The sequence below is a fragment of the Eleginops maclovinus genome, chromosome 7, assembly GCF_036324505.1.
Source record: "Eleginops maclovinus isolate JMC-PN-2008 ecotype Puerto Natales chromosome 7, JC_Emac_rtc_rv5, whole genome shotgun sequence".
NCBI lineage: Eukaryota > Metazoa > Chordata > Actinopteri > Perciformes > Eleginopidae > Eleginops > Eleginops maclovinus.
In genome coordinates this window covers 17,173,471-17,187,932 of record NC_086355.1, presented here as the reverse complement: position 1 = coordinate 17,187,932, position 14,462 = coordinate 17,173,471, and the positions used below count along the sequence as shown (strand labels likewise).

At 38.4% G+C, this 14,462-nt stretch overlaps 1 protein-coding gene across 9 annotated transcripts in view; it reads right to left on the bottom strand.

Moving 5' to 3' along the window:
• Positions 1-14,462, bottom strand: part of stxbp5l (syntaxin binding protein 5L) — a 125,324-nt gene that overhangs the window by 59,745 nt on the left and 51,117 nt on the right. For all 9 annotated transcript variants that reach the window (XM_063888139.1, XM_063888142.1, XM_063888140.1 and 6 more), the window contains exons 3-4: positions 12,328-12,409; positions 5,286-5,386 (exon numbers count right to left, since the gene is read on the bottom strand). In XM_063888139.1, the coding sequence (XP_063744209.1) occupies positions 5,286-5,386; positions 12,328-12,409 (183 nt within the window). The remainder of the gene's footprint in view (positions 1-5,285; positions 5,387-12,327; positions 12,410-14,462) is intronic.

Genomic DNA, 14,462 nt, shown 5'->3' with positions numbered 1-14,462 from the left:
GGCAGGATTATTAGATAGAAAACAAATGAGATGGCAGACAATTCAATAAGGGTTTCAGGTGCTTGGGGTGAGGATAATATTCAAACTGGTATGGCGGGGGGGGGGCAGGCACCAATGCTATGCAAGCAACAGAAGATTTGTATTCTTCTGTCTTTTACAACATTCATGTAGATAAAGCACAACATAATTGCATATGTTTTTTTTTTTTTAAGGAAGTGATTTTGAGGTCTACAGGATTTCATTTACATAAAAAGCAACAGGAAATCTAAACCTTTTCACCAGGTTGTTTACATGTAGGTGAAGTAAACATCTATTTATGTTTGCCATCACTGCATAATAACATGTATCGTTTTTCCAACCAAATTTCCACATTTATAGAAACATATCCGCAGACCCGGTGAGTCATGATATTCTCTCTCAGTTTAAAGATGGGGCCTCTTAAGAAAGGCCTCTTAGCATGATTGCCTCCATTAGGAGCTGACCATTTTCATAAAATATCACAGGAAGGATTAAATAAAGGACATGGATTTAAGGGAAAAATCAATGAAGGAAAAGATGAGAGGATGACAGGAAAGGGACGATGTAAGTAGTGATGAATGCGGATCTAGAGGGCAAAGTGGAGACAGTCAAAGGCGTGGTTCTGACTCCATACAGTCAGACGGGCACCATCAATATGTCTTGTAATTATCAATCAAAGAAGACAGGCGGAGATGTGGGCTTGGCTGCCAGCTGACCAGCTGCAGAGCAAATACCTTTAATGAAGTAAAAAGATGTAGAGATTAATTGAATTGGTGACATCATCTAGGGAAGTTGCCCTGCCATCTGCTCTGCAGGAGAAATGACACAACCGCTTAGTGAATTCTACAAAGACTCCATAAAGCAGCATGAAAAGGCATGGTGAATTACTGGAAATGTCAGATTAAATTAGTTTATTTTCTTTGCAAAAAATACAGCGAGTGTCCATACAAGTAATCTAATTTTTGGGACTGAGTCGTTGCTCACCAATTTCTTGGTGACTGCAGCACAGCTGAGGAAGAAGTGTGGCAGGCACGAGTTACTGACAGTTATCACAAAACAGTTCTCTACATGGTTTCCAGTGATTCATACGTTATTCTTTGGGAATTCTGGGGGTGTGAGGGTGTTAATTGTCAGATATTCAGTCGAGAGACACAGAGCTAAATGGCAAGTCACTGCCCAGCCTCTGACGGATGACTCATGATGCCCTTTTTTATCCTTTTATCTGTGAGTGATTCACTGCTCTGCCACCGGGAGCGAGTGGTTCTACTTCCCACCTCATCACACCACGAGAAGAAGTAGCTTTTGAAAGAGGTTTTCAAAACATTTGATACAAAATATTATTCCTAACCATGACCTCTGTATGCTTGTGTGGGCATGTGCATCACACAGCAAAAGATACAGCTGCTAGGCTGTGAATCTGAAAAATAAAATCTCTTGTGGAAAGTTTGATTGTGACTCGTATGTGATGATTTCACAAAGGATTAATGTGTTCAGGGTGTTGCAGTAGAAGAAGAAATATGATTTATTACATTATAGCAAGAAAGCAAACTATTGGATCATGAAAGAATAGACTATAAAAGACACATTTATAAAATATTAATAAAACATAGGCTTAGATGCCTCTGAGCCATGATAATAGTAATGTTGTTTTAGTTCTTCTTAATTAAGTTATTGCAAGTTGAGAGGTGCTCTCATATTATCCCATAACGCCTGACCCTCAAAAACCCTGACCCATCAGAAGCATTTACTTGATATACTTTTAATGTGAATAAATCATAATTAGCATATCTCAGTATGTTTGAACCAATAAATAGCATGACCATCACAGCTCAGGAGGCTTGTTCTATTTTTGGAAATGATATGAATTATACGATAAGCAAACTGAAAAAGCATCTGTTTTGATTGCATCTTGGCAATTCAATTTGTGCAAAAATGAAACACTACAAAGACTTAGCTTAGGCCTTGTAACAAATTCACCAGCACTTACAATGGTAGGACTTTCTTGGAGAGAAAATATTTGCACTTTGCTTCTTGTTCCAAGTTTAATTCTCCATGTTTTTTACACTCATTGTAAGTCACTTTGGATAAAAGTGTCAGCCAAATGTGATGTACTGTAACAAATATAAGCAGTCTTATATCCAAGTATATTTATATATTTTTTAAATGTAGGCTACCAGGTAACACTTGTTTTTGGTTTACTTCAGATCTGTTGACTGGGAAATCTCCTTCCTCGTGATCTGAGGTTGGACTTAATGCAAAATGGACTCTCCAGGATTCACCTCGCCCTTTAGAGCAGCAAGTGGTATTACTTGACAGATGTGGCTGGGGCAAGCTGCTGAGCATGCACATTTTTCAGATTCCTCTGAAACACAATAAAAAGACGCCTTTGACGCAACCTCAACAATGTAACCCTTAAATTCTGTAGATAATGTTATTCATTTTCCAAATCAAAAAGATGGCAACAACTTACACATTTCATATTTTAAAATGATGACTGAAGAAAGCTTAGTGAATAAATATAACCATTGTCTTATATCAGATAGTCAAACATCGAAGCTGATGTTTGCAAAGAGGTAAATATTATTTAAAGCTGAATAACTATAATAACTCAAATTTGAAATATGTAATACAAATAAAGATTATTTGTATAATTGTTAATAGTATTGCTGTCTCCCCTTGACAGCATGGCTGGCATTAGGCCTATTAAGAGGCAACAGTCCCTGCCTCTCGCTGTCTTTACGGTTTTCTACAACATGATTCCTCAGTGAAAAAGTTGTTAAAGTTTGAATGTGGTTTGACACAATTTCCCAACAAAGGCTTATAGTTCTCACACACAAAGCTAAGGATTTGAACGCTGAAACACAGACACACCACGTTCCTACCATGAAAACTTGCAGGCGGTACATGGATTCAACGAACGCCTCGAGCCCTTTTACCTTTAAGGCTCCGTTGCATTAAAAGCGCCCCTTGTTGAGTTTTATGTCTAATATGCATTTTTCAAGCAGGATTCTTGGAGAGAAAGTTTTTGCTCTCTTTTGTTGGAAAGTTTCCAGTGCCCTGTGACTCAGCACAAGTCCTTGACTAGTCATAGCAATCAGAATGAGTTTGCTATTAAATTATATGTACTCATCAAAGACTTTAATTAACACTCTGACCCTGCCTTTTTATGAACAACAAGAAGAAAGGAAACCATGTGACATGAAAAAATGAAATCCTGTACTTGTTGAAATTCATATTCAGTCAGATGCAGTCCTATTCATTAGATGTCCTTGCCCACGACATCAGTGCTACACGCTGCAAATCAACCTTTTATTGGAGTGAATAGACTTATTTTTCTAGTCGAAAAAGAAAGAAAATATGATCCGATCTCAAAGCCGTCAATCTTATAATATTATAATATATTAAAGCCCTTAAACATTATCACAAGGTACAGGTACAAAAACAAAGGAATAATTGGGATTCATTCGCCTAAATTTAATCATTCCTTTTTGTATCGGCCTATCTTTTGAAATACACTTCCATTGATATGAGGGTTTCTTCATACAATTTCTGAAAGCACTCTTTCTCAAGATGGCTTTAGTTTAAAGAAACTGGCTTTAACGTTAAGTGAAAAGAATCTTCCTTTTTAGCCTATTACATCAAATACTTGAAATTGACTTCTAATAAGTAATACCACTCTCCAGGTTCATTTCTATAGGCAACATTCCTCACATGTACTTAAATTGAACATGTGACGGTTACCCAAAGAAGCAGAATAAAGAGCTGTAGGTACTAGAGAGCAGGTACAATTCCAAATGTTTTTATTTGCCTACACAGACTTTACAAACATGAACTCTTACAACCTTTGCCATGACACAGTGACTGAAGCGCACAGCAGCAGCTTGGACTGTTGGGAAACTTTAACAACTGCAGTGGCCAGTGGAGTGAACAACCTGTTCCTGAATGTTCAGGCAGGAAATTGAGAATGTGGCACCATTTGGCACAACCAAGGGTGTTGTTTCTATCAACTGAGTCACCTCTTTGTATAACCAGAGGCCCCGAAAGGTTTTCCAGATAAAAATCATGGAAACAGTTTCCTAAACCAAGCATCTTGAGGCCAATGTTTGCCATTAAAGTTTAATCGTGAACAAAAGACATTAAGAAGGCTCTGCGAGGAAAACCCAAGAGCCATGCCCTTATTTACCATCACATCCGCTCTACAAAAGAGGACATGACTACATGGAAGTAAACATACATTTAAATTCTATTTGATGAGCATCTGGTTCCTTATTATCAGGCTTCAAGCATATCAGGGTTTCCATGGCTCAATTCTGGAAGTCATCCACATCTGCAAGCCTCCATAATGAGGTGAAGCATGTCATGGCACCTGGCATTACCAACACCTCTGCAGTTCATTTGGTCTGTAATGATGCAATTTAGATTCAACTCATCTACCTTCATGCCCAGGCACACAGGGCCATCTTGTTAAAATATTCCACCAGCTCGTAGCTGAGTGGTTTTGCCAAATAACCGCTATGTCCTGGGTTTGATTTCTGGCTTAGGGACCTCTGTTGCATGTCATACCCTTCTCTTCTTCTTCCCCCACTGACAAATAAAGACCAACAAGTGACAAATAAATCATTATTCTTTTATCTATTCCACCAGCTCTCTTAACTCATGCCAGGTTTTAGCGACCATGTGAAACCTGGATTATGGGTGTCAGGGATTTATTTGGCAACATGACAAAGGAGATGGATTCGGCTGCCTAATAACCACTGGGGAGTCGGCTCTCACAGCCTGTGGTGGTGTCCGTGGGGGCGGCTCACAAGACAGAAGGGGTCGCCAGCTGAGAAACAAAGAGAGAGCACCATGCCAGCGGATCTTCTTCCTCAGGTTTGTCAGACAGGGTGATAAAGGATCAGAGGCAGAAAGACAGGACGGAGGAACTGGCCTTTGCCTGTCAACACTCTGCTTCGCTGTCTTCCAGATCAAACTGATTAAATGTCTCTTCCTTGTGCAAGAACTTGGACGGTTGCCGATGGTAGTGACTGTGGTGATTTATGACAAATAAGGGGGAACTCATTTGGATCCCTTATAAGAGCTGTGGTTGTATTGTTAAAAATGACTGGAAGGTCATTAGTAAATGGTGAGTTTTTTGGGGGACTTAGCCTGGCCTTCCTGTGTAATACTGTAAATACTGACCTTGCAGAGACAATCCCATCTATCAATGTAACAAGGTGTTGAGCGAGTGTGAATTATGTGTGTGACGGTCTTTAATGTATGCTTACCTCTCTCTGTTGAATTTGAGTGAATGGAGGACAGCTGGCCGCCTCTGGCGAAGATTCCACAAGTGAAGCGTGTCGTCTGCACAGGCTGTGACCAGCGCCCCCTATAATAAAAAAAAATCAAAAGGGAAAAATGAGTACTGAATCATTTTAGAGAGATGGAGGACATCTCGTCATTTCAAATTAACACAAGTTCTGTAGTCCTGGTTGATTGGACTGTGAGCAGAAAGTGGAAAAACACAACACAATCCAGCATTAAGGCATCAAAGACACACCAAAGACCCAAATAATCTAACATATAACATATTTTTCTAGACTTTGTTTTATCGTCCATCCCAATTCCAAGGTGTTGTAATTAAAATGTCTTGTTTAGTCAGTCCGAAACGCAGAGAGATTCAGATTATTGCAATATATAAGAAAATAAAGCACGAAATTACATACATACACATCATTGCCCACTGTATTCATAATCCAGCTACAAACATCCAACCACTCCAGGTATGAGACTTACTGTGATCTTTTCGCCAATCCATTCAAAATCATGTTTAACAGCTTTTCCTTTTTTCATTTCACGGTGTTAAAATCTGAATTTCAAAAGCTTTGCAAAATGGTGGAGCAACCTGTGCAAGGAGTCTTAAACTTTGTGATGTAGAAGGCTACAACAAATAGTTTAGTTTCATCTCTGCCATCTCTGAAGGAATCAAAGCAGTTTGGCCAGACATTCAAAAAGGGATAGTTCACACAAATTATGGAACCTTGCTCTTATAAAGTGTTTGAGTTGAACGACTATAATAAACCATCTATTATTACATTGTCATAGAAATCCTAAAAATTCAGATGAAAATTGTGAGGGGAACATTTTATTTTTTCAAATGCTGTCAACTGGTTTCCCAGTTCTTAGGATTGTAATTACATTGAAATTCCCAGTGCGGCCGTGCTACGACTGAGCCCAGGGAGAATTAGCTCTAGATAACAAATTTAATCGTAGGATTAAAGACTGTACAATGCAGGGGAGGATCAAAACATTCCTCACAATGATTTCCATATTGGAGACTGTGTTCCCCCCCCCCACTCACTGAATCCATCACTTTGTACCGCAAAACTATTTATTGTAAAATCCTTTAGGTATTTAAAGTTAAAAGCAAAAGACTGCATTAAAAACATTATAAAGTGTTGGGTATTCTCTGGGCTATGGAAGCGAATGTAAGCATTTTTATTAGTTTGTTTTCATATAGAACACAGACACAATTAAGATGACCACATCCTCTTTTAATTACACCCTCATCCATGTTCTACATTTGATTCAATGACTTTTACTTTTCAGAGCCACCTGTGACCTACATCTCCCTTAAAATCACGACAGCTAATTCACAAAAGCCTATTAGCAAAGTGAGCGATAAAGTCTTCTCTACGAGATAAACATAATTGATCCTCCTACGTGTATTCAAGAGGATAGAATGACTTAATGAACAACGTCATTATTTGAGCATTTTCCGCCTACTGCCTCATATCTTCTTCGACGCCCTTCTCTTCAAACATAAAAAAAGATGAGATTCTCGGCTCTAGCTGTGTCACATTTCTCTGGTGTGATGAACATTCCTTGCACAATATTAGGAAATTAAAATGTCTGTTGCGGGCTTTGATTTTATTTTTATTGTTTTCACATTAAAACTTACCAAGATTTCAGTCATTTTCTTTTAGCTTCACTTTATTTTTCATGTAGTATAATTGCACCCTGATAAGTTTTATTTTTTATGAAGATTTCATTAATTTCCTGACTTTCTGCTACACGTTGTACAGACACTAAAGCAGCATCCTCAGGTTAAACAATTCATATTTACTTTATTTTCACAGTTTTCAAAGGACACATTGAAGATTCTGATGCACTTTGTTTCTGTTACATGGACGACTGAAAGGGGAAGCAGCTTGTGAAAAAATATCACAACAGACGGGGGAGAAAAGAGAACGTGAGAGGGAGATGGGGTGAGAGCCGGGTCCACAACTCCATTATAGTATTAATTATCCTGATGCCTGGATGTCAACACAGGCGAAGCGAACAGGCCCATTGACAGTACACGGCAGGAGGTAAATGACAGGCAGCTGGGCAAACAGCAAATTGCACAACAAAATCATTTAAGATAGCTTTAGGTGAGATTATGTTTACGTGGGTTTAAATGATTGAGGATTTGTATCATATAAGATTGAGTTCCCCTTATAGTTTGCGATACAAACCGTACATATAAAATATGTGTTTCACAATGCTTGCAAAGAAGATATTTTTAAGTGATCATTTTTACTTTAGTTACATACTTTGATTAGAGTTGGTCAATGGGAATCGCTGTATAGCACTTATTAATCATTATGTCCTTCAGAGGATCTATTAACGCTCAATTTATCAATACGTAGGCCAAAGCGTTGCCTCATACAAAGTGCATTATTCCATGCAAGCGTACTCTTTAAGGTCTTGAATGAAACTTAAATGATTTTTAATGAATCAATGAAAGAAGTTCTCTAAAATTAAAAACAGGCAAATAGTGAAGTGTGTACAGTATCAGCTTTAAGGCTTTCAATACATACACTGATGCATGTTATTGCTGGCCGATTTATCAAATGTAATATTTAAGTAAGGTTTTGGCTTCAGACAATTATACAATTCCATTCGCAAATATGATGTCAGTTTTGTATGTGTTTCAGATCCAACCATCTGTATGTGATTACATTCTAACAATAGCACGACATTCTTTATATATTAAGGTCTTCTTATTTTGCTCTCCTAAATACAAAAGGTTTTTCTAAAGTCAATAATCATGTTCAAATTATAGACCAGAATAGTCAGCCCTACTGCATGTAGTAGATATAATACACATCTTCCAACACAAATCAAATTAAAATGTATTATAGCCCCAAATGCCTCAAAGGGATGTATAAGCAAACAAAAGCAAAGACAAAAACAAAAACAAAAACACAAATATTTTATCACAAAATTGATAATAAACAAAACAATATGAACAACAACAACATAGGAAGTGCCATATGAAGGAAGCGTGTGTATGTAAAACCAGACAGAGGTGATGCTAATGAAGATGGAAACTAAGTGATGGAAACTAGGTGTGAAGGAAGACAGATGCGAAGAGATGTGTTTTGAGTTTTGCTTTTGAAGGAATCAACGAAATTAGCTTCTCGGATCTGAATGGGAAGACGATTCCAAAGGAGAGGTGCTCGGAAGGAAAAGGCTCGGCCCCCTACTACTGATTTGTAAACTCTGGGTTATGGAAAGGACACTTGCATTATGGGATCGTGGCAGCCTGGTAGATATGTGCGGGGTAATTAATGATGATAAATAGGGAGGTGCTAGTCCATGTAAGATATTAAAGGTTAACAGTAAAATCTTGAAGTCTGATCTTATGTGAATCGGGAGCCAAGGCAATGAAATGAGAACAGGGGTGATATGATCACATGTTCTGGCAGCTGTGTTTTGTACCAGTTTTAGTTTGCCGGTTGTTGATTTTAGTATGCCGGACAAAACATACCTTTAAGTTTTAAATTTAGGGGAAAAGTAGCATTTCAGATAATCACACTCTGGACGTTCATCTACTGCTGTGAGCTAATTTAGATGTCAAACCTGAGGTCACTTTAGGTCATGTTAAGGGTTAATGAGGTGTCATCGTGCCGCCTCAGTGTGTTAACACCTGTTCCATCTGTCTTCTCCTGCTTTACAACCGGAGGAAATAAGATTTAACACTGAGTATGAGACCAAAATAAAAATCAAAAGCAATCAATTGATATAAATGACTGTAAAGTTACAATGAATGAGGAAACACAGTAGTGATGGAGCCTATGGCCCACTGGGGGGTATTTGGCGTCAGCCTTACGTAAATCACGAGTGGGTGATCTTCATTCAAATGAATCATTCTGCTACAAAGATGACACATTTTTGGTGTTTGTTTCAAGAATTTTGGAGGAAATAGGTCTGTTTTTTATAATATTCAATACCAAAGCTCCATATGATTTCTCTGTCATTGTTGAAAACATTAATCAACATACCTGTTAGGAGTAATGGAAAGTCTGAATGCACCTTCACTAAATTCAAGTTACTGGCCTCTGTTGCTACACCTCATTAGCAGCAGATGGCGAAGTGCTTCAAAAACATAATTTCTTGTGCCCTTCATCAATTTTAAAGCTGTAATATCTGAAATTCCTTTTGATGTTTAGTGTCAGCGATTTATGTAGAGACTGATAAGAAAAAATCTACAAAACACCATTTCTGTGACTCAAAAGCAATCATCTCTTTTGTCTTTTACCTACCAAATACATGACTATGTTTGTTGTTTAGAAATAAGCATCTTTAAAGCACTCTGAGAAGGCCTTGTGCAATCCAGCTCTCAGGACGGCACACAAATCCTTCTCACCTTCCCTTACCTAAGCAGTCCCCCCCCCCCTCCCTACCCCGCCACCATCCAGCCTCATCTGCCACCAACTCAGCCTCTTAAGATGTATTATTCATCTACGAGAAAATTATGAATTCCAAATAGGCAAACATACACATTAATTAGCCTATTCATACCCTACACAGACATAGTGACAGAGAAATACAATGAATATTCTCCTCATCAATAGCAAAAGGCTGAAGAGGACCCTGAGATTATGAATGCATAATAAACGATTGACAACTAGACACGCTGAGAGCAAGAATATACATAAAACATGCACAAGCTCATCATTCACAGCTACCTGCAAGAAGTGGCCTCTTCGATGGGTTCATACATCTAATGGGAATAAGTCATTACACCTCAGTGAATGTCAAGAGGCTGGCAACTCAACCATTAGCAGGGCCGCCGACAGCCCACACACTGAACCCCAGAGAGGGCATCGGCATACAGCACGGCTATTAGTCACTCTGTCAAACCGTGAGAAGACCTAGAGGAGGCACTGTGATATGTGCTTAGTTAGAATAAACTGGGGGGGAGCGGATATGCACATATGTAGCATACACGCAAACAGACAAACAGACATGAGCACACACACACTATTATGCACACACTACTGACTGTAGACAGTGGAGGCAGTGGTATAAGAAGTACTTAGAGCTTATGCAGCATTCATTTTTCTAGTAAAAGTAGAAAATAATTACACAAAACTAAAAGGATTCATTAAGGAGATCATCTATGTTCATAATACATATAAACTGTATCACTGGATTAAAGTTAGTCATCCACTATAGTGTAAATGATTTTAGTTTTGCAGCTGGTAAAGGTGAAGATACATTTACTGACTTTGTATACTTCCAGGTATCTGAATCTATAATATCATAATTATTTAGATGTTTCAAATGTTTTACAAATAATATGAACCTGCAAAGTAACTCCACTGCAACATACATGTGGAGGAGTAAAAAGTACAGTATTTCAGTTCAAGTATGAATTAGCATAAATGGATAAAAGGTTTGGTTCACTAAATTAATTTTGTATTAATATTACAAATGCTTCCAAAAAAGGGTACAATTCCTTAAAACTAAAAATAAAGAAAAACACACAAGCCAAGAAAAGTGGATGAAAAGCGGTTGTCATCACATACATTGCATCTCCACTCACACAAGCATGTACATTCTTGCAAAATAGTCCTTAAGTATATAGAACCTGAGATAATTTACTTACAGTAGTTTCTTTTAAATATTATATATGAGGCAGAACCTCACGTAATAAAAAAATATGAAAGTGTAAAAATGATTTTTTTTAATAAAACAAAAATTCTGGACGAACAAAACTGTGTCAGTGGCACGCAAACAAATACACATACAAACACTGAGCCTAGAAAAACTTTGCAACCCCTCCCCCAATTAAACAATGGATAGTTTAACCCTGCTTACAACCAGATACAGACATCTGAGGTACTCTTACACAAACATGTGGGAGCTTATACACTCAGTCCCACACACATACTCATACAGGCATACAAAGTCAATACCTGTCACACAAGCACAATCACAGCCCTTTTCAGGCCCATCCACCTCCATTTGCCTCAGACACATCACAAGTAGGCCAATGAGTGATGGGGAGTTGGGCTGAAAGAGCCAGTGGGCTTGAAAAGAAACAGAGTGGGCAAGGGAAAAGAGCGAGAGAGAGGCAGGAAGAGCACGTAGATTGGAGCAGAGTAAAGGAAAATCAAGAAAGAGAAACACAGAGAGACGGATTTGTGTTCTTCACCCGTTTGACTCGCTTCTGCTCTCTGACTTACAAGAGGGGCTTTTTCTGTAGTACACCCACCGTATTCTGTGAGTAAACAGTCAGTCAGTAGTGCTTTTTAAACTGATACGTTTGACTCATCAGGCAAACTTCTTATCAATTTTAAATACATCCATTCAAGTCAATCAGTTGAATTTACAGAATTAACCAATTGTGCAAAAGAAAAAGAGTAGTGTATGCACATCTTTCCTTTCATTTATATCATATGCTGCATATCTTTTTTGAGCTGTATAGCCCAGATGTATCTGTAAGTGAAATAATCTCCATTAATAGGGAACATATTGGTATTTTTTGAGACTATTTTTTTTAGTTAAAATAAAATACCCACTGAAGCAGCAAAGTGTGGCTTTCCATTTACACATAAGGCACAGCAGCCCATCTTTATGATTACTAAAAACATATTCTCAACATTAAAGAACGACAGTTAGGGGGAGCATTTACGTTGCATCCGTCTCAGTTTTTTGCATAAAAACTACATATGTTTTATTATTTATGTTGGGCAGTCCCAAAATCTGCACATATAAACTTGTTGCTTCATCAACACTTCTTTCAAGCAGAACATATTAAATAACATATAAATAAAAAAGGGTCATACCTTTAAATGGTTAACTCTACATCAGCTACATATCAATTCCAAAAAAGGGCATCACAAGAAGAAGATGTTGTGGTACAAACTGTTAGAAGACACTTGGATCCTGGGAGTGGGCATGTTGATGGTGACGTGTGGCTATGCTTGAGAGTTCAGTCGTGCAGCTTTTAAAAGTCACTGCTTAACAAAAGCATGGTCATGGAGTGTGGCTTACCTCATTGATGAGGAACTGCAGTTGAAGAACAGCTGATCCGCTCTCATGCTGACAGTAGCAGTCCACTCCGGGTCGTCCCAGTCTGACATCACAGAGTCAAGGAAATGTACACAACAAAGTATACGACAAAGTTGAAAGCAAAAACCAAACACATGTAGAGTATGTGTGCACTGCCAGTGAGAGATAACATATCCAACACTAAAAGTGTACTGCACCAGAAGTTGAAGAAGTACTCAGATTTTAAGTAAAGGATGTAAGAAAAGTATAAGCATAGAAATATACTTTACTAAATACATGAACATCATTTTAGAGTTGCAGTAAAGTTGTAGATAACTTTAATGACATTTTATAATGCCACATATCTTAATTGTTGATATGTCATAATTCATTAGGCGATTACTAATATGAACCGGCAGAGTAACTAGTAATCTAGTCAAATATAAGTAGTGAGAAAAAGTACACTATTTACTTTTTAATTGTAGCAGAGTTGAAGTATGAAGTAGCATTAAGTAGAAATACTCAGGGAAAGATTTGTGTGTTGAATGAGCATGCAGCAACTGTGGCAGCACAGAAACTGCTGTTGCCGCTGGTCTTGTATAAGCAGCCAGGTGGTATAATTTCAAATCCAGTCATAAAGGATGTCTGGATTTCGCATTGCAAAGGTTGAGGATTGCTGACACACCTCAACTGGGCCTCTCTTCCCACCTCAGGAAATCAAATTCGGAGTGAAACATCTGTGCAAGCACTGATGATGAGAAAAGAGGTCTGCGCCTGGCTCTCTACCTCACATCTGCAAAGGCTTCCAGGCAAGTAATCTAGTTTAATTTCATCCAATTGTCAGAAAAAAAACACCTTTCAAAAAGCCAATTTGTCAGTTTGTTCATTTTGAAAAAGGTGAAACTTTGATGGCAGAGGTTTTAGTAAGTGGTAAGTAGTAAGTAAGCAACCTCTTAGAGTAGTTCTTTATTAGGTTGGCACAGGTCTCCTGAGGGATTTTGGCCCATTCTTCCATTGTAAATTGTTCCAGCTGGTCCAAATTGCGTGGTTTCCAAGCATAGACATTTACTTTGAACTCTGTGCGGGCCACTCCAGGACCTTGGATTTGGTATCCTTCAGGAACTGTTGGACCAATTTCGATGTGTGCTTTGGGTCATTGTCTTGTTGGAAGACCCTGCGACGACCTAAGGCTAGACTACCTGCATATTTCTGTATATTATTTATCCCTCAACATTTCCACGTATTTTCTTTTTTCACGATGCCATGCACCCGAACAAGGCTCCATGTGCCTGAGGCTGCAAAACAGCCCCACAGCATGATGCTCCCACCACCATGTTTAACTGTGGGAACTGTGTTGTTAGAGTTGAAGGCCTTTCCCATTCTTCGCCAAAACGTCAGAAAAAAAACACCTTTCAAAAAGCCAATTTGTCAGTTTGTTCATTTTGAAAAAGGTGAAACTTTGATGGCAGAGGTTTTAGTAAGTGGTGATTGATTGATGGCATTAATAGATTTTACAAATAATACTTAAGTATCCAAAGCTTAAAGGGGCCCTATAATTCTCCTTCCCATGTTCATAATTGCATTTTGTCCCTCTTCTGTGAAATGTCTCCATGCTTTAATGTTTAAAAAGCTCTTTATTTTTCTCATACTGCCTGTGCTGCAGCACCTCTTTTCCCCCTCTGTTTGAAACCAGAGCCCAGTCTGCTCTGATTGGTTAGCTGGCTGACTCTGTTGTGATTGGTCAACTGCTTAGAGATGTTCCGCCCCTTAGCCTATCACGTATAATGTGTTGGAGGGCTAGCCATTGAAAGCTTGAATGTTACATAGTGATGTCAATTTTAGGGACGTTTCCGACAGATGTGGAGTGTGTGGGAGTCAAACCCCCTCTGGAGGGCACTTTGTGATTCTAGTCTTTGCAGACCATTTACATGCACCAAAACCTATATAAAATAATATGTGAACATTTTCAACATGGTGCCAACTAGTTAGAAGTCTTGGAAAAGACTAAGAAGCACAAGAAAACAAAGCAACTACAATTTAAAAATACTAAAAATATCCTACAACAAAACAAGGGCAGCTTTAATAGCAACACCATTGCACTAATAATCTGACAACCTGTTCCAAAGCCCCTCACATTT